Genomic DNA, 18,448 nt, shown 5'->3' with positions numbered 1-18,448 from the left:
AAGCACGTATCTCTTTTAACTTTCATGAATATATCTTTTTAAAGAATTCGAGCTAGATAACAATTTTTTATGAAACAAAAAGCCAGTTAACTTAATCGTGATTCAGGAAAGAGGGCCGGATGTATCAAATAGACGGAAATTTGTGTTGCAAATGAATTCAGTTACTTTATTTCAAAACACATGAAGATATTTCAAAGCCGTGAAACAGAAGGCCGAGCGACGATAGCACTTTAGTACTCCTCGGCGCCCTCTTCGCCCTCGCCTTCCGCAGAATCCATTCCGACCTCCTCGTAATCTTTCTCGAGCGCGGCGAGATCCTCGCGCGCCTCTGAGAACTCTCCTTCTTCCATACCCTCGCCGACGTACCAATGGACGAACGCACGCTTGGCGTACATCAGATCGAACTTGTGATCCAGACGGGCCCAGGCCTCGGCGATGGCAGTGGTGTTGGACAGCATACAGACGGCGCGCTGGACCTTGGCGAGGTCGCCGCCAGGCACGACGGTCGGCGGCTGATAGTTAATGCCGACTTTGAAACCGGTAGGGCACCAATCGACGAACTGAATGGTGCGCTTTGTCTTGATGGTAGCGATTGCCGCGTTGACGTCCTTGGGTACGACGTCGCCACGATAGAGCATACAGCAAGCCATGTACTTGCCATGACGAGGGTCGCACTTGACCATCTGATTAGCTGGCTCGAAGCAGGCGTTTGTAATCTCCGAGACGGAGAGCTGCTCGTGATAGGCCTTCTCGGCCGAGATAACGGGCGCGTACGTCACTAGGGGGAAGTGGATTCTCGGATAGGGCACCAAGTTGGTCTGGAATTCCGTCAGATCAACATTCAGGGCTCCATCGAACCGTAGAGAGGCCGTGATAGACGACACGATCTGGCCGATCAGGCGATTAAGATTTGTATAGGTTGGCCTTTCGATATCCAGGTTGCGGCGACAAATGTCATAGATCGCCTCGTTGTCGACCATAAACGCGCAGTCGGAATGTTCGAGGGTGGTGTGCGTCGTCAAGATAGAATTGTACGGTTCGACCACGGCGGTGGAGACCTGTGGTGCGGGATAAATTGCAAATTCGAGTTTCGACTTCTTGCCATAGTCAACGGACAAACGCTCCATCAATAGGGAGGTGAAACCCGAACCGGTGCCGCCACCGAACGAGTGGAAGATGAGGAATCCCTGCAGACCGGTGCATTGGTCCGCGAGCTTGCGAATGCGGTCCAGCACGAGGTCAACGATCTCCTTACCGATCGTGTAATGACCGCGAGCGTAATTGTTCGCCGCGTCCTCCTTGCCGGTGATCAATTGTTCCGGGTGGAAGAGCTGACGGTAAGTTCCGGTGCGAACCTCATCTGCAAACACAAACATTTCAACATGTAAAAACTTAGATATCAATCTTAGGTATCAATACTGAATAGTCACGTAAAGGCGAAATATACATACCGACTACAGTAGGTTCCAAATCGATAAAGACAGCCCTGGGTACGTGCTTGCCGGCACCAGTCTCGCTGAAGAAGGTGTTGAAACTGTCGTCCCCACCTCCGATAGTCTTGTCAGACGGCATCTGGCCGTCCGGCTGGATGCCATGCTCCAGGCAGTACAGCTCCCAGCAGGCATTACCGATCTGTACACCGGCTTGTCCAACGTGGATTGAGATACACTCACGCTGAAATGAATCAAATGGACATTAGTACCGTATACCTAACTGCGTTATACCTGAGGTTTTTATTAAACGGTGACGAATGACTGATATTGACGACGCGACTGAGCAAGGCAGAATATTGATTTTCTAGACTGACTCATCGGGGTCGATGGCTCGTAATGTTCGCCGACTGGAACATTTGAGTACTTTAATAAACGTATAACGGACATAGCAATTTCCTATGAGTAAGCGCGGAGATTAGCAAGAATTGGGCACGCGATACGGATCTCCCGTGATATCGGGAACAAAGGAAAGGCGGGGCGACGCGATCTAAATTTAACAGCCGGCCGGCGTTTAACCGTCGCAAAATGGCCGTCAAGGGGCGACGCCGACACGTCAGGACGATCAGATCTCGCGCGAATGAAAATGCGAGGATTCGCCGGCTTACCATTTTGTATTACGGGATCGTTTAGCGTCCTCTTAGAAAACGAAGATACAGATAGCCACCACGGGGCGATCGATAGTTGGCGAAAGCAAGTAATGGAGCTTTTGCTAACAACTATACGACGTATGACGTCCGATCGGCGACCAGCGACTGTTGGGCGTGCGGCGCCTCCTGCGCGCTATTTATACCCGCTGGAATCGACCGTTCCAGCGCGCGCCGATTGGCCGGCGGTGACGTCATGCCGCGCGACGATTGGCCGGTTGCTGGACCGCAGCACTCATCACGTCCGATCGTCAATTCTCTCCACGCTGGGACGATATAGTCCCATTGACGCTAGTTCGAATTATTTTTTTTTCCCCGTGGAGAAATCGATTCTCGTCTATCCTTCCGGATCCCACAATCCTGATTTCAAAGAACGCGATCGCGGGATCGACCCTCGGGAACAACGAAGCGGGTTTCGGCGCGGAATTTTGGCGAAATCTCGTTTCGCTGTCGCTAGGCGGGGGCACGAATGTCGTTTCGTCCCAATTGCACCATATATGGGCCGCATCTTTCGCGTGGCACGGCTGAATATCGTTTCTCTCCGGTCATTTCTTTTTTTGGCAGAACGGAAACCCGCCCACGGAACCGTGTCTGTCTGACGAAGGGAGGACCCGGTGGATTGATGATCGAGCCGTCTCGAGTCAAGCGGATTGATTTTTCGCTGCATATGATTCCGCTGCAATTAATTCCTCGTCCTCGCGCTAGATAATTAACGTTATTTCCAGGGAGTAGGTACGCCGAACGTTTCATGATCTCAATGATCTGATTCCGCCTCGTGTTTCGCTCGAATGCACTCCACGCCGGTAATAGCCATGTCTGTCGACGATAAAAGTACAGTTATACGTTGCTTGTATGCTAGAACTCGGCTCGCCCGAGAATTAGCCAGGAGGTAGCTGGAAGACGTATCGCACGTGTCCTCGGTTAATGTTAAACGTCAATGATTGAAAGCCACGACATGAAATATAATAAATTATTTGCAAGACGAAAAAGACGAGAAAATTTCGAAGAGAAACGCGATAGAATATCTCATCGTTGTCAGATGATTGATTAATTAATTTCAATAATGGATTTTCTAGAATGTCTGAACGTCACGAACAGAGTCTACTTGCTCTTTCAAAAATAAAAAAGGATTTAAATAATTTTCTTTTAATTTCTTATTCGGTCAAATTAGAAATGTTCTACTGAAGTAGAAAAATAGCACAAATTTATTTCACGTCCGAATTTTGTACATAAATTTTGTATTATTTAAACTAAATTTGCGTACTAAGTTAAGTATCTTTTCGAATATTATTGACGTACTGTTATTCAATTCCTTTTAACAGGTTTGACGAGAAGAAAACAAATTAATGTTTGAACGTTTATTCTGTATTGGGTATACATATATAGTTTGATTATACGATTATGGAGCAGATGTGTTTCCCAGTGAGTGTATAAAGTATATATTATATATGGTGTGTATGACGTGTATGTATATATGTATGTACACACATATATATATGCATGGGCGCACACGCTTTGCGAGCGGGAGCCGTTATGATACCTTTTCTTTATGAGTTTTGGAACGCATCGACGTTGCAAAAATAATGGTCGTGTTCAGCAGACCAAGCCGCTCAGTAGCAGTCGAACGTGATTGGCTTTTACTTTTAAAACCAACCAATCAACGCTGAGTGTTAATAAGACGAACTCAACAGTTGTGTCTGCTGAACGCGGCCATTAGAGATCAAAGGTCGGTATTCATAGTCGAATCTTATACGATCTTAAGATGTTATGAACCAATCACAGAGCCGTATTAGCATCTTAAGACATACGAAAATAAGAACCGACTAATATGAATACCGGCGAAAGATTGCAAATTTAAGATTAGATTTCGATTAATCGGATAACATCAATTTTAATCTTTTGTTTTGATTAATTAATTGTAATTTGTAATTTGCAATCTTCGATTTTCTATCTATAACGAACTTATTTCAAAATTGGACAAAATGCAGCAACACCTGCGAGCGCTATTTTTGAACGCCTTTAGGAACGCAGCTCTGTTTTTCGTTACGACATATGTATTTTATTTTCAGAAAGTTGACAGCTTTGTTCGCAATTCGCAATACGAATCGAAGTAAACAAATGTTAGGTTAATCTCGTACTTGCCGTATATAGACGTGTTTGTTTGCGTGCAATACTGTTAATTTGAATTATCTACATAATCATTCCTTCGACGTGATAACAGTCAATTTGAAGCTTTTTTTAAGAGACGATTGTAATAAAACTAGCGCGAACGAGGTAAAGAGAATTTTAATCGATGCAAAATGCAAGCAGAGGTAAATGGCATATTGGAAGAGTCGCTGCAAAAGGCCAGAGAATACGACAGGAATGGAAATGTTGGAAAAGCTTTTGCATATTACATTATCTTTGCGGAACTATCTGCAAGGAGATCGGAGATTGAAGAAACGTTTACAGATGTGCTGTGTAAGATATAGTATTTACATATGTATAGAACTTGTATTTATATTTATGAGATAAAAACGTCTACTTTTTTTTATATATATGATATTTAATTTGCAGGCGAATGGGGAATGCAGTTAGCGAAAGAAAACAAATTTTCAGACATTGTAAATTGCTACAAAGTTTCCTTGAGTATTTACCCAAATAACCCTCGTATGCTAAATAATTTTGCGGCGCACTTGTTAAGGTAATCACGCCGTATTATGCACAAACATTAATTTTTCAATAGCTTTCACAATAAATTCTTACAATTCCTGATCTAAAAGACTCATAGAATGCCGCATATACTTGTTAAAGGAATAACGATCCCATAAGGGCGATAGAATATTTAAAAAGAGCTTTGAAAGTTGATGTTAACTTTCTACCGGCAGAGCGAAACTTGCAAAATGCGTATAGTATGGCGGTGGACAGGTGGCATTTCACGATGCTAAATGACAAGCAGAGAAACAATGCTTTTGAGAAGGCCATACGTAAGAGAGTCAGTCAGGGATATGATACGGTATTGGACGTAGGGACTGGTACGGGTCTTTTGAGTCTGTACGCAAAAGATGCTGGAGCAACGAAAGTTTACGCATGCGAATGCTCTGAAGCGATGATGCTGATTGCGAAGGAAGTGTTTGAATCTAATAATGCGACTGATATAAAATTAATACCAAAACTATCATTCGATCTTAAAGTACCTGCAGATATTCCAGAAAGGTTTGTATATATGTGTGTGTATATATATTCAGAATACAGTATGTACTTATATACCATTTAATAATTGTTCGCTTTAATCAATTACTACAATATTATACCTTGATTAATACTAAAACCATATATCATGTAATTCTAGAGTAAAATTAATAGTGACTGAAACGTTTGACGCTGGCTTATTTGGAGAGCTTGTAATACCGTCTATGATTAACGTGCACATGAACATTTTAGATTTAAATGGCATGGTAATACCTATGGGCGCGACGGTTTACACAGCAGCCATTGAATGTGAATACATTAGATACAGATCGTCGGTGGTTTTTGACAAAGTAAAATATCACTGTCCTTTAAACTTTGACAACGTGTCTATACTGTCAGACGACGAATATTACGATACGGAAAACCTGGAAAAAGTTCAAATTAATTACGTCACAGAGCCACACGTGCTCTTTAATGTAAACTTTAACAATTTGCTAGAATTGTACGAATTCTGCAAGGATGGGATAAAGCAGATGCTACAAACAAAATGTAGATACGACGGTATCATAGACGGTTTAGTCACTTGGTTCAAGCTACATCTTGACGAGGAGATCATGTTGGATTCCTCGGATGGAAAATCTTGTTGGCAATTTGCTGTTTTCCCGACGATGCCGACCGTATGTCGCGAAGGTGACGTCTTGACGATAAAAGCGGAAACCTTGAAGGGCAAACTAAAATGTTCTTATAGCGCGGGTAATGCGCGATTCAATGAGAATTGTACAACTTTGTATCATTTGCCAAAAGAAGTCATTGCCTTCCTAAATGACTTCGATTACGTCAAACTGCTCACAGAAATTGGTAGATCTCAAGAGAATAGAAAAATGAAATATATTTTGGATACTTCGCCTTTTCCAATCTACGGATTGACTCGTTTAAAGGAATGTAAAGATAGCGAAATTTTATATTACAAAACTGACAATCCAACGCTACGTGTTCTGATTGAACAAATAGCCCGTGATAGCGGACTGCAAGGGAAAGTGCAGATGATATCAAACTATGAGGAAATTCCATGTTTTCTAGATTCCATATTTATTCATAACTTTGATATTAAAGGTGAATTGAAAGATGATCAAGATAGTTATGAAATTTCCAGGTAATATATTGTATGTAATATTTATATATTGTATGATTTATGTAGTATTAAAATCTTTTAAATTATCCATTGGTTCAGGAACTTACTTAAAACGAACGGCGTGTTATTGCCGGAAAAGATTTTCCTTATGGGACAATTAGTGTACTCGGAAGATTTACCCAATATGGTTTATGTACAAGATGCAAATCTTCAAAGATCATGTTCATTCGGTACCTCCATTGATACGGTATAACGATGCAATATTTTTAATTATGTAATTTATATTTAAATAAACGGTACAATCTTATGAGAGTATGATTATTAAAAATAAAATTTTGTAAAATTTGCTTGCCTCTCTAATAACAGTAAAATAAAGAATAGGTTTTTCTTTTCAGAGCTCGGACAGCGAGGATGATCTGCATGTGCGGGATAATATAGCCAATAATAAAAGTACAAATTACATAATCGCTGAATACATAAACAAATATAAGGTAAGTCCACACTTAAAATACTCTAGTCTGAAGGTATCGATTTTCATTTCCTTATTTTGCTACAGATCAACCAAATATTCGATTTGAATTCGAGTTTATATTCATGTGAGATTATGTCTGAGACGCAAATACTGGCAGAAATAAATGAAACCGAGACTACCGAAACAATCGTAAATTTTGGCGAAATAAGTAACAAAGGAAAAATTTTGCCAAATGCCTTAATATGTTGGTACAAGGTTCAGCTCAGTCCATATCACGTACATGATACAAAGAAGAATGATTCTTTCATGAATCATACGGCAATCGTCCTCGAAGATAAACTGAGAGATATTATTCTGAGAGATAAAGAAGTAAAAATTAAAGTCCACCAAATGAAAGGTTTAGTGAAAATTACAATACTTAATTTGTAAAAATTTACAAGAATAAACTATTTTACAATTTTATACAAATTTCCTATGGGAAATACAATTTTTATAATACAATATCTTTTTTACTGCAATACATTTTATAACTATTTTTTATATGATACCTTACAATACCTTACCTCACCAGTTGAATAAATATTAACATTGTAAAATGTAAATTGCATACGAGAAGTACAAATATAGATATACAGTATACCTATATGCGTATTATATATACAATATATTTTTTAAAATTCAATTATTTGACTCATTCCACACAATTTTCATGCGTAAATTAGGACTATTTATAATAACATATACAATATATTACATATATATATATATATATATATATATAATAAAATCTTTTAGAGGACATTATCAATTGTTTTTTCCATGAAAAATTCTAACTTAAATAGGCAATCTGTTAATACACAGACACACAATTGTCTACAGTTTGCTGAAATTGTCACTGTTCAATATTTCACATACAAATGGCGCGATATTTTCGGGATTATTATTATGAACGTCATGATTTCCGTCTATATTAATTATTTCCAACATGGTTTTAGTTTTTATCGTTTCCAACACTAATTTAAGTTCTTCTTCATGTTTACGAAGAACACCGTGAGATGGAAGAAAGAGGTATATTGGAACTGAAAGCTTGTTATTAAACTTCTGACATTCTTCCATATTCATAAATAAAAGAGGTTGATGTCTTAATCGCAAATCTCTATTATATATATACTTCCCATTCCCATTTATTTTCGTAACTGCACGCTCAAACAGCGCATCAGCAGCTTCGGAATTTAAAGGTGACATCCTCATAGTCTTAAGAGCATGTAATATTTCTGTTTTAGTGTAAGACCGCGGTTTTTCGGTTTTATGATAAGTTTTTACTACAAGTGTAGATGTTATATAAAAATGTAGTACATAATCTTCCTTCAGGTGACCCATAAGAAGCCCATCAAGAGAAATTAACTTCCTGATTCTATTTGGTTGAAAAATACTGAACATGAAAGCTATTTGCGTTCCTAAACTGTGTCCTATATAAATAAACTTTTTCCACTGCAGGGCTTCTAAGATGAAATATAATCCGTGTGTGTAAACTGTTATGTCTATCATCATCCAAGATGGAAAGGGTGACGACCATCCGTGGCCAGGTAAATCTATGCATACGTAATAAAATAATTCTTTTGGTAAATACTTCATCAGTCTAGTAAAAGATCCCAAGTTATCTTGGTGTCCGTGCACTAGTAAGACTGGCTTTCCTGTGGGAGAGCCATAGGTTTTGGCAGCAACGTGACCCCAGGGTACAGAGAGTTTTATTTCCATACATTGTTGTTCTGTCTCTGCCATTTTTGTTAGTTACTCTTGCTGAATAAGATAAAGGAATCTTATTCACTGAAACAATACATTTTTTAATAGTTTTATACATTGCATACCTATAGAGTTTTTAAGATTTAAGTATTAATAATATGTAACTAATATTGCAAACCTAAATCTTTTTTACTACAAATCCTTTTAGGCTTCATTTTCTTACATTCAGCATAATTGTACTTCTTAATTCTAAACGGAAGAGGTATACGGCGAAGAGTTACAGGAAGGAAAAATCAAATAGAGCTTACCTCTTACGCACGTAATTTGGATTAATTTATGAAAATGTCACAATGACTGATTATATAAACAGATTGACAAAAACTGATGATAAAATTTCTCTTTGTTCGCTACAAATCTCGGCTGCCAAACGCGACTAGCGATGCGCTATACGAGTCGACTGCGAAGGAAAGAAATAAATTCACGTACTTAATTCTGTGTATATATAGCCTGTGGCAAAAGGTTCCCTCTCCAATATTTAGTCACACTTGTTTTTTATTTTAATCATTTCTTCGTTTCTTCCAAGTAGGCCATTATGCGATATTTGTGGAGGTTATCTCTTTTAGGAAACAAGTTTGAGTAACAAGTAGAAAATAGAAAGTCATTATACATGCCACGTGTGCAGATGTATTTGACCCTGGATAAGTTTTTACTTAGCTCTGTTTGTTAGTCTAATACTCGCGGCTTGATATATGAGACTATCGGTTCAACAATGTGAAAAACTGTTCCACTGTAACTGTTTTGTGATGCTAAAACGTCCTTGTTCCTTGTTCTCTTCTAGGCGAATGAATAAATAATTAACTAATTATACTAGATAACAATGACTAGGTAGAAATGATGAATAATCATAGGAGAGTTATCATCATGCTAGAAAATGGGCTCGATAAATATTCAAGTTGGTCGGAAATACAAATAGGAAAGAAGAAAACCGAGAAATTGTTTAAATCGTAATTATGGAGCGTTAATTTAAAAAATATATATATATATATATATATTTTTATATAAAGTATTAAATCAATTAGTACAGCAAAACGTTGCACATTTAACATTTGCTCGACGAATTTATTACTGATAAAAAAAAATTACTTATTTTTTTTTTTAACGTATAAACATAGTCTACACAAATTAAAGCAGGTTTTGTAGGTTTAATTAAGAATTAATATGAATACATATCAGGCGACTCTTATTTAAAACAATTTTTAATTTTATTATTTTTAGAATTATGTATATAAAACATCATTAAATTCTTTATATTATGTATTATTGCGAAGTTATCAGCATAAATATTTAAAACTTTATTTATCTTATCTCTATAATGTTTTATACATATATAATTATAAAAATAATGAGATTAAAAATTGTTTTTAATAAGATGAGTCGCCTACTGCACTCATTATAATTCTTAATTAAACCTGCAGAACCTGCTTTAATCTGTGTAGACTATGTTATATGTTTTTTATATCAACTGCTGTAATGGTGCTATAAAACCAGATTTAACGAGCGTTTATACGATACGACATTTTACGCAATCAACTAGGTAAATTTTTAATTTTTTAAATATTTCTTAAATTAACGTAAAATTAAAAACAGAACTCTTATATCTTTTAAATCCTGATGCGAATTAATAGATTAATTATCAGAAATCGCGACAAATCGTTTCTTTACGTTGCATCTCTTATAAATTTAATATGATTAATTAATGTTTACTAAATAACATCTATCATTCTGTAAATAATGTCCTTTTGTTTCAATTTGTTTTTCAATATACAAGAATATTTGCGGATTCATAATTGTATGTATCCGAAGTACCTCGAAATTAAATTGGTAAAAAAAAAAATTAATTTGCGAGCGTTATCTATTGTAAGTTCGTTCTATTTTTTTATGACTTCGAAGCCCCGCCGGCTTTGCTCCGTTGGTAACCACTCTCATTTTTATATATCGACGCCACCAGGGATCGAAACGGCATGATAGTTCGCCGAGAAGCCGCTGTCGCGAGTGAATTTCCATGACGGCCCTTCTTGGCTCGCGCGTGCGTCGCGGTTGATCGCGGTCGGCGCGTGCGGATAGTAAAATGGCTGCCGGGAAACGTCAATACATTCTGTACTGATACGAGCCTGCCTTTGTAATCGCATTTGTAAATACGTTCGCGACGCGGGGGGGTAACATCGTCGCTGGGACGTCGCATGCCGTTCGACTGATCGGCCCCGGGTGCTTCGTGAACCGTGTGCGCGTGCCGACGGGCGACGGGATGGCGGAGTTTGTGCGCGGTGGGCCAAGCGTATCCAACAGTGCCAAGGTGCGTATGTACTATGCGTGCGTGTGCCGTGTACTCGCGTAGCCGCGAGAGCGTTGCTCGCCGTTGTCTCTTTTCCCGGACGAGCGGAGAGCGGAGTCGCCAACGGCGGGAGGCGCGACGCGAATTCTTGCACGCTCCTTATTTTAATATTTCGCTCCCCCTGCTCTCTTTCTAGTCTTTCTCGCGCGGACTATTTTCGTGGAGAGCACACACACCGGGCACCGGGCCTTATCTCCTGTATCCTCTGTTATCGCCCAATGAGCTTCTCGACTCCTCGATTAGGCATACATGTGCGTTTCAACAAAAACAAAAAAAAAAAAACGCGCTTTACATATGCCACGCTTTCGTTTTGGATTATTCTCGAATCATTTTCTGGGATATGATTCACTCATGTTCGGCGATACTGGTTGATATTGTTGATAATGAATCAGATCCTTGACAGCTACAGAGAGTGACAGAACGTGATTATGATCGCTTTTAATTTCTCTTTCAACCACTATTTTTCGCGATATCGAGGTAATTTACGTTTTATTTTTTAAAAATTAAAAGTGTTCTTTTAATCATATTGATTGAAAAGCAGCATCTAGAGAACCTTAGAATCTGGGGCCACTTGAAATAGAAACTACAAGGAAAAAAGTTAAAGATATGTTGGATTTCAAACAGATCTTAAAACAAATCTATATAGAGAGAACTTCCTCAAAAAGCAATAATTAAAACCGCACTAGCAAAGAGAGATCATATAAAAAATTGTTACAGATCATTGATATACATATATATGTATGTATATAAAAAAGTTATTAAAAATTCAAAGTGTTCATGATTGCGTTATCTTCTATATGTGTGGAAAGATATCAAACACTGGGTAAATAAAAAGTTTGTCTCATTATGCTTTTAGTTGGAGCATAGCAGCAAAGGTGGATCTCCTAGTACGGGAAGCGAGGATGGTGGTCAAAACGAGTCGTTGAATGCGGAAAACGAGTTTGATCCTTTTCTGGAAAATATACCGGATGATATACAGGACGCAGAAGAACCTGACGGCGCAAACGCCACTCTGTTAACGGCACCGCCGGAGAATCAGTGAGACTTGAATAAAATTCCTATTCATTTTTCACAAACGTTTTGAAATAAAGTTGGATGTAAGGAAGTATACGAGTCATTATTTGACTGGAAAATTAAAATTAAAATAGATGCGCGTGATCTCTTGCAGGTGGTATCATGGTCGTTTAGATAGATTTACAGCAGAAGAAAGACTGTGGGATGCAAATAAAATGGGTAGTTATTTGGTTCGCGAAAGTGACAGGAAACCTGGAAGCTATGTCTTGTCTTACTTGGGAAGGACTGGAATAAATCATTTCCGAATTACAGCTGTCTGCGGAGATTATTATATTGGTAGGAACTGAGATAACACAATTTAACAATTCCTGATCATACTTGTATACAAAAATACCTTTATAATCAAAGATCAAATTAAATCGCCATTAAATATCTTTGTGCCATCTTATATGTCAATAGTTATATATTCGTAATCCGTAATTGTTATATATTCAGAAGATATTTAACATATAATATTATTTTTAAAAGATAATATGCAACATTTATCTCGAAAATGGCGCAAGTAAAATTTTGAGATAAAACCTTAAATTGAGATATTTGCAAAAGATAATTCGCAATACGCAGATTGCGATATATATTTTCTACATTTGTATTATGTTGCAAATAAATTCTGTTAGATATATAACTCCCCTAATCTGAAATAATGTTGTAGGCGGTCGTCAATTTAACAGTCTCTCAGATCTGGTTGCGTATTACACTCATTGTTCGGATCTCTTAAAGAGAGAAAGACTTATACATCCGACGCCACCTCCGGAGCCAGTGAACGATAAGAAACGAATCGTCGCGATACTGCCATATACGAAAATGCCGGATACCGACGAACTGAGCTTTCAAAAAGGGGATATATTTTTTGTGCACAATGACATGGGCGATGGATGGTTGTGGGTCACTGCCCACAGAACCGGCGAACAGGGTTTAATATTTCGGGAATTAGTGGAGGATCTTGATGATTCCATAGATCCTAACACAGTATTTTCCTGGTTTCATCCCAATGTCACCAAAAGCGAGGCAGTTGACATGCTAGTAAAAGCAGGACCTGGAAGTTTCCTAGTAAGAAAATAACGATTCTCTCACATTTCAAATGCCGTTTTATTATACATTTTTTAATTGATTTTATTTTTTTTTACAGGTCAGACCATCGGACAATAGTCCAGGAGATTACTCACTTTTCTTCCATATAAACAACCAAATACAGAGATTCAGAATCGAGAAAAAAGGGGTACGGTATCTCATGGGAGGTAGAACGTTCGAATGTCTTGACGCTGTAATTAACAGGTTTTTACATTTTTACTATTTTAATTTTCCGCAAAAAGCAATACTTTTTATATTCTTACTTTACCTTGCCGTATCGTTACGTCACAGATACCGAAAGGAACAAATTGTGGAAGGGCATACTTTGGTTCAAGCAATGGTAACCGAACCTGATGGCAGCGTCAGAGTAAATAGGGAGGTTCAACATGCCGAGAAAATATATGCGACCTTGAGGGAATGTCGAGAGGTATCAGGAGCGAAGAAGAACAAAGGAATTAAAATGCAGGGATATTTGGAAAAGAAATCGGAGAAAAATAAAAAGTGGAAAGCGTTGTATTTTGTCTTGTTGGTGGATGCTACCGACACGCATCTCTATCTATACGACAATCCCAAGAGAACCAAGCCAAAAGGTCTCATTGATTTAAGCTGTGCTTACTTGTACCAGGTGAGGAATGTATATTGAAACATTGAACGACATGCCATACGTCAGCATTAACATATCCAAATCTGAAGTCTTTATGAAAAATTCAATAACATAAAAGTAATTGTAATAACACGCATGCTTTACATGTGCCATGTCTTATCAAATAAAGAAAATAATACCTTAGATAAACGTGGGATGAGTTATCGAAGTGTCTTTTTAGGTCCACGAAAGTGTGTTTGATAGGCCTCATTGTTTCCAATTAGTTGAACGTGCTTTACCATGTCTGGCCACCATAACTTATCTGGCTGCCCCGAATTCCGAAAATGCATTAGACTGGATTAATGCCTTGAAACCATTATGTGTATCACAACTCACCCGTGCTCCGAAAGTCGCCCGCCTCCGTGAATTACGTTCATTGCATCTGCATATCTTAGACGCACATAGGCTTCCGTACAAGCTAGTTCCGAGTCCGTTTATTATAGTGGCTTTAAATAATGTTAAAGTCGCTCGCACGAAGGTTAAAACAGGATTACATTCACTCTGGGATGAAGAATTCATTCTAGAGTACGTATGCGAATCTTATATGGACTAGTCTCTTGATGTACAAATCTTTCTATGTTTGTTAATTTGTTTGACAGGGATGTACCGCCAGATGTTATGTCTTTTTCGCTCACTCTGTACAATAAGGGCAAGCGCAGCAAGGATACGGAGGTCGCAGATCTAACGGTTGAGTTGGCGAGTTTAACTAATGGAGAAGAAATGGACGAATGGTATCCATTATCAGGAGTGACACCAATCGGAGAATGGGGTGCCTTGCGTTTACGCATACGGTGAAGATTAAGAATATTTGCTAATGTACAAGATAATATAAAAATGGAGTATATAAAAATATCTTTATTATATACATACAATTTCGCACTATAAGAGTCTTATATATATATATATAAATAAAAATATCTGTATTACAGATACAGACATGATTTAGCTATGCCTCCTGAGGAATATAGCCCTCTTCAGCAATTATTATTGGATCCAGAACTGCATGTTGTTAAGGCATTAGCGGACGTATGCCACTTAGATAGAGTACCCTTGGCAAATAGTCTTCTTAGAATCTTTAGGTACAAATAATTGTCCTATATAATCTCATTTAATTATAAATGTATATTGATCTTGACATTAATGATTTATAGGCATGAAAGAAAAGAAGCGGATCTTTTGCGATCATTGAATCAAGCTGAAGTGAGTTATAATTTGGTGTACAAGCAAAAAATATCATTAAGCATATAAAATTATATTTTTAAAATGTATTTCAATTAGGTTGAGAAAGAAGATGAAACACCAACTCTGTTTAGAGCTGCCAGTCTTACGACCACTTTAATGGATTTATATATGAAATCTGTTTGTACTTCGTTTTTAAAGGCCGCTTTGCGTGATACGATCGTGAAACTAATTGAAAGCAAACAGAGTTGCGAGTTGAACCCAACGAAAATGGATTCCCCGGAAGACGCGTGCAATAATGCTGAATTTTTATTACAAGTATAATTTCTTTTGCAATGTTATATGCTCATTAATATAATTAGCGAAGACAGTAAAAGTATTGCGTAATATTTTCTCGTTTTAGGTGTTGGATGAAGTTACATTAAGTATTTTTACAAGTCCTGATGCTTGTCCGAGAACTCTCAGATACATTTGCGGATGCTTACAAAGAGCAGTTGTCGCTAAGTGGCCACACGAAAGACTAGTCAGAACTCGAGTTGTCAGTGGATTTATATTTCTACGCCTTCTCTGCCCTGCCATATTAAATCCTAGATCGTTTAATTTAATAGCTGAGCCACCACCTCCGTCTGCTGCAAGGTACGATATATAATCCAAATATAAATTAAAAAAATTGATACATGGAAATCACACAAATATGAAATTTGTGTAATATATCGTTTTGAATATCTTCACGATTTGTCGTGCTATAATTATTTAAACTATTTACAGATCATTAGTCATGGTGGCAAAATGTCTACAAAATCTGGCTAATTTAGTCGAATTTGGTGGAAAAGAACCATATATGGAAGTTGTAAATCCATTCATACTCAAAAATAAAGAACGAATGGTAGTGTTCCTTGATCAGCTGTCTGTAAGTTTATATCTTATATTTATTTTAATTTCATATATCTCATATTTGTTCGTGGACACAATTTTTCAGATTACTTCAGTTAATATAAATTTTGAAATAAATTACGATAAAAAAATAAAGATTGTATTTAACTTATACAATTAAATGCACAGAATGTTGCTGAGAAACCAGAGCCATCAGAAGCTACAGATCCAAGAACTAAAAGTGTGTCTGACACTGCAAGAGACTTAGCGACGTTACATCATATCTGCGTTTCACATCTGAAGGAACTTCAAGTTCTGTCGAAGACACAGGTATGTCTCTAATCTAGTCTCTAATCAAGTTGTGAAGATGTAGGATGCTTATGCATAAAAAAATTACATTTGTTGCTTACAGCCGACGATTAAACAGCTGGTAACGGTGACTGAAATGTTGAGCAAACATAAGCAGAAGTATATGGAAATGATACGGTAGTGCTAGAGCCATCAGCCATGAACAATGCCAAACACAATAAAATGATTTATAAAATTCAATGACGGATAACATATAGTAGTATTTAATAATTACGATTAAGTAATTAAACGTACAGACTGACGTGCCATATATATTACTGTATACACTCAAGCCTACATTTACTATTTCATATGTAATTAGAAGTTAGTTTATATATAAATATAAATATTATAGCGACAGTAACATGACAGTGATATAGATACATACAGAATTATATAGACGTATAACAATTTTATATTTACTTAGGTGCTCGAAAATAAATGCAACTTCAATCGAAATATTTCGATGTTTTTAGTAATTTTAAGCCCATTGCCTTAAAAGTATTGGAGAGCTATTAAATTAAGTTTAACTTAATTAAATTTTTAAATAGACTATTTGCAATTGAATGTGATATGCAATTAAGGTCAATAAAATAAGCTGTATATTATTTGTATTAGTATATTTCAAAAACAGATATAACTTTTTTGTGAACATTTTGATATCGTATATTGGATAAGATGAAATATATTAAATACAAGTTTATATATGTATCTTAATACATTTGAAGAACTTGAACAAATACAGGCAAAAAATTGACATATAATCAAATTTTACGTAAACGTTCATGATCTACGAATTTCGATTAATAGCTATAATAGCTGAAACATGAATATTGTTGATTGATCTATATTATCTATGAATGATTTATTTCTATCTAAAGACTCGTATCAATAACGAATTATTGTTAAAAGAAATTTATTAACGAATATAAAGACTAATAGTTATTAGAAAAGTAAATAGCATGGATGAGCTGTAACGATCTCATAGGCAAGCATTCGACAAGTGAATGCATATAACAAACAGGTTTTATATAAAGTTTCATTATGAAATTGAATTATGTAAAAAAATGATATCTCTATCCCGTGTATATTTATATATACACATATTTTCACTTTAGCTGAAAACATTAATATTAGAAAATACTACATGTACGCGTATTCGAGAATATGGAAGTTGTATCGTTTGCATTGTTTAATGAAGGATTTAACCCTTGATTGCTCTTTGAACATATTATAGAATCTAGTCGTCAATATTTACGTTGTACGTTGATTGAAGAATAAATTCATTGTATCGAAATTATTTTATTGTCTGAAAAAAATACTCAATTAACTTGAGTACCATGCTATGTTCGTCGTTTATAATAATTTTATTCGACTACGAGTATATCGCACGAAATCATGATTTATTATATATATGTATATATTTATATAGGTATAATAGAATAAATATACATATGTATATATACATATTTATTCTACTACATTTGTGTGTGAACGTATGTTCTATTATAATGAATTAGCAAATGATTAGTAAAGTAGAAACGTAAGATTGTTGCTGTCTTAATTTTTAATAACAGTGTCTAGTTTACGTTTCTTCTTAAAATTTAGGAGAGAAGAGATAGTAGTTTTAAGTATACTTGATAAATTTCTCATATAAACTTTAGAGAAAGATAAATTTATAAACATACATTAGCAGAAATATAGCTTTCTTATAATAAATTTACTATCTCTATGTAATAAATGTATAGCCTTTGGTTAATAATATATGTTAGCAGCATGAAAACTCAATACAGGAAAGCGAAGTTTTCCTGTGTCCAAATTTAATCGGCATGCAAGTTTATTTTGGTATATAGTTATACAATACTCATTATCTGATTTATGTCTATATCCAAATGGTACAAAAAAGAATGAATTGCTTAGCTAAAGAATACAGTTATGTCGTACGTACCTTCCTCCCTTCTCCTACATATAATTACCAAATAAAGGGCTATTTAAAAATTGCAGACTTAATCACAGTACACTTAACTAACTTGATGTACTTAAGAATACACTCTAATCACAGCACATAATGAATTAAGTTTGTGATATCGTTTCTGTGATTCAGAACTTTTTTCTTTTTTAGAATGATAATTTCAGTTTCTTGGCAAGTATTTGATGTACAAAATGGCAATACAAAACTTAATTCACAAGTTATAAAATAATTCGTACATCGA

The 18,448-nt window shown here is 36.4% G+C and overlaps 4 protein-coding genes across 5 annotated transcripts; 2 read left to right on the top strand and 2 right to left on the bottom strand.

Moving 5' to 3' along the window:
* Nucleotides 1-139: 139 nt before the first annotated feature.
* LOC112461538 (tubulin alpha-1 chain) lies at nt 140-2,262 on the bottom strand. The gene is made up of 3 exons (XM_025026815.1): nt 2,099-2,262; nt 1,452-1,674; nt 140-1,360 (listed from the first exon to the last, which is right to left on the bottom strand). The coding sequence occupies exons 1-3, from the start codon at nt 2,099-2,101 to the stop codon at nt 231-233; spliced, it is 1,356 nt and encodes a 451-aa protein (XP_024882583.1). The 5' UTR covers nt 2,102-2,262; the 3' UTR covers nt 140-230.
* Nucleotides 2,263-3,921: 1,659 nt separating this feature from the next.
* Nucleotides 3,922-7,383, top strand: LOC112461540 (protein arginine N-methyltransferase 9-like). Its single transcript, XM_025026817.1, has 7 exons — nt 3,922-4,597; nt 4,694-4,820; nt 4,931-5,332; nt 5,469-6,461; nt 6,540-6,687; nt 6,836-6,931; nt 6,997-7,383. Exons 1-7 carry the CDS (start codon nt 4,438-4,440, stop codon nt 7,339-7,341), a joined length of 2,271 nt encoding a protein of 756 aa, XP_024882585.1. The 5' UTR covers nt 3,922-4,437; the 3' UTR covers nt 7,342-7,383.
* A 16-nt stretch (nt 7,384-7,399) lies between these two features.
* On the bottom strand, nt 7,400-9,470 carry LOC112461541 (serine hydrolase-like protein). Of its 2 annotated transcripts, XM_025026818.1 has the most exons (3): nt 9,323-9,470; nt 8,964-9,112; nt 7,400-8,739 (listed from the first exon to the last, which is right to left on the bottom strand). In XM_025026818.1, exon 3 carries the CDS (start codon nt 8,692-8,694, stop codon nt 7,786-7,788), a length of 909 nt encoding a protein of 302 aa, XP_024882586.1. In that variant the 5' UTR covers nt 8,695-8,739; nt 8,964-9,112; nt 9,323-9,470; the 3' UTR covers nt 7,400-7,785. The 2 variants fall into 2 exon arrangements, with proteins under 2 accessions (XP_024882586.1, XP_024882587.1); XM_025026819.1 differs by lacking the exons at nt 8,964-9,112; nt 9,323-9,470 and adding an exon at nt 9,142-9,295.
* Nucleotides 9,471-10,754: 1,284 nt separating this feature from the next.
* On the top strand, nt 10,755-16,694 carry LOC112461545 (ras GTPase-activating protein 1). The gene is made up of 15 exons (XM_025026826.1): nt 10,755-11,008; nt 11,904-12,085; nt 12,216-12,397; nt 12,774-13,171; nt 13,251-13,396; nt 13,484-13,817; nt 14,017-14,360; nt 14,435-14,626; nt 14,765-14,914; nt 14,987-15,035; nt 15,114-15,332; nt 15,418-15,650; nt 15,783-15,924; nt 16,077-16,217; nt 16,300-16,694. The coding sequence occupies exons 1-15, from the start codon at nt 10,961-10,963 to the stop codon at nt 16,375-16,377; spliced, it is 2,838 nt and encodes a 945-aa protein (XP_024882594.1). The 5' UTR covers nt 10,755-10,960; the 3' UTR covers nt 16,378-16,694.
* Nucleotides 16,695-18,448: the final 1,754 nt, after the last annotated feature.

Source organism: Temnothorax curvispinosus, unplaced genomic scaffold, assembly GCF_003070985.1.
Source record: "Temnothorax curvispinosus isolate PA1 unplaced genomic scaffold, ASM307098v1 QBEX01011515.1, whole genome shotgun sequence".
In the NCBI taxonomy this organism is placed as follows: Eukaryota; Metazoa; Arthropoda; class Insecta; order Hymenoptera; family Formicidae; genus Temnothorax; species Temnothorax curvispinosus.
Note: the sequence above shows the minus strand (reverse complement) of the source record. Positions and strands in the feature narration are given on the sequence as shown.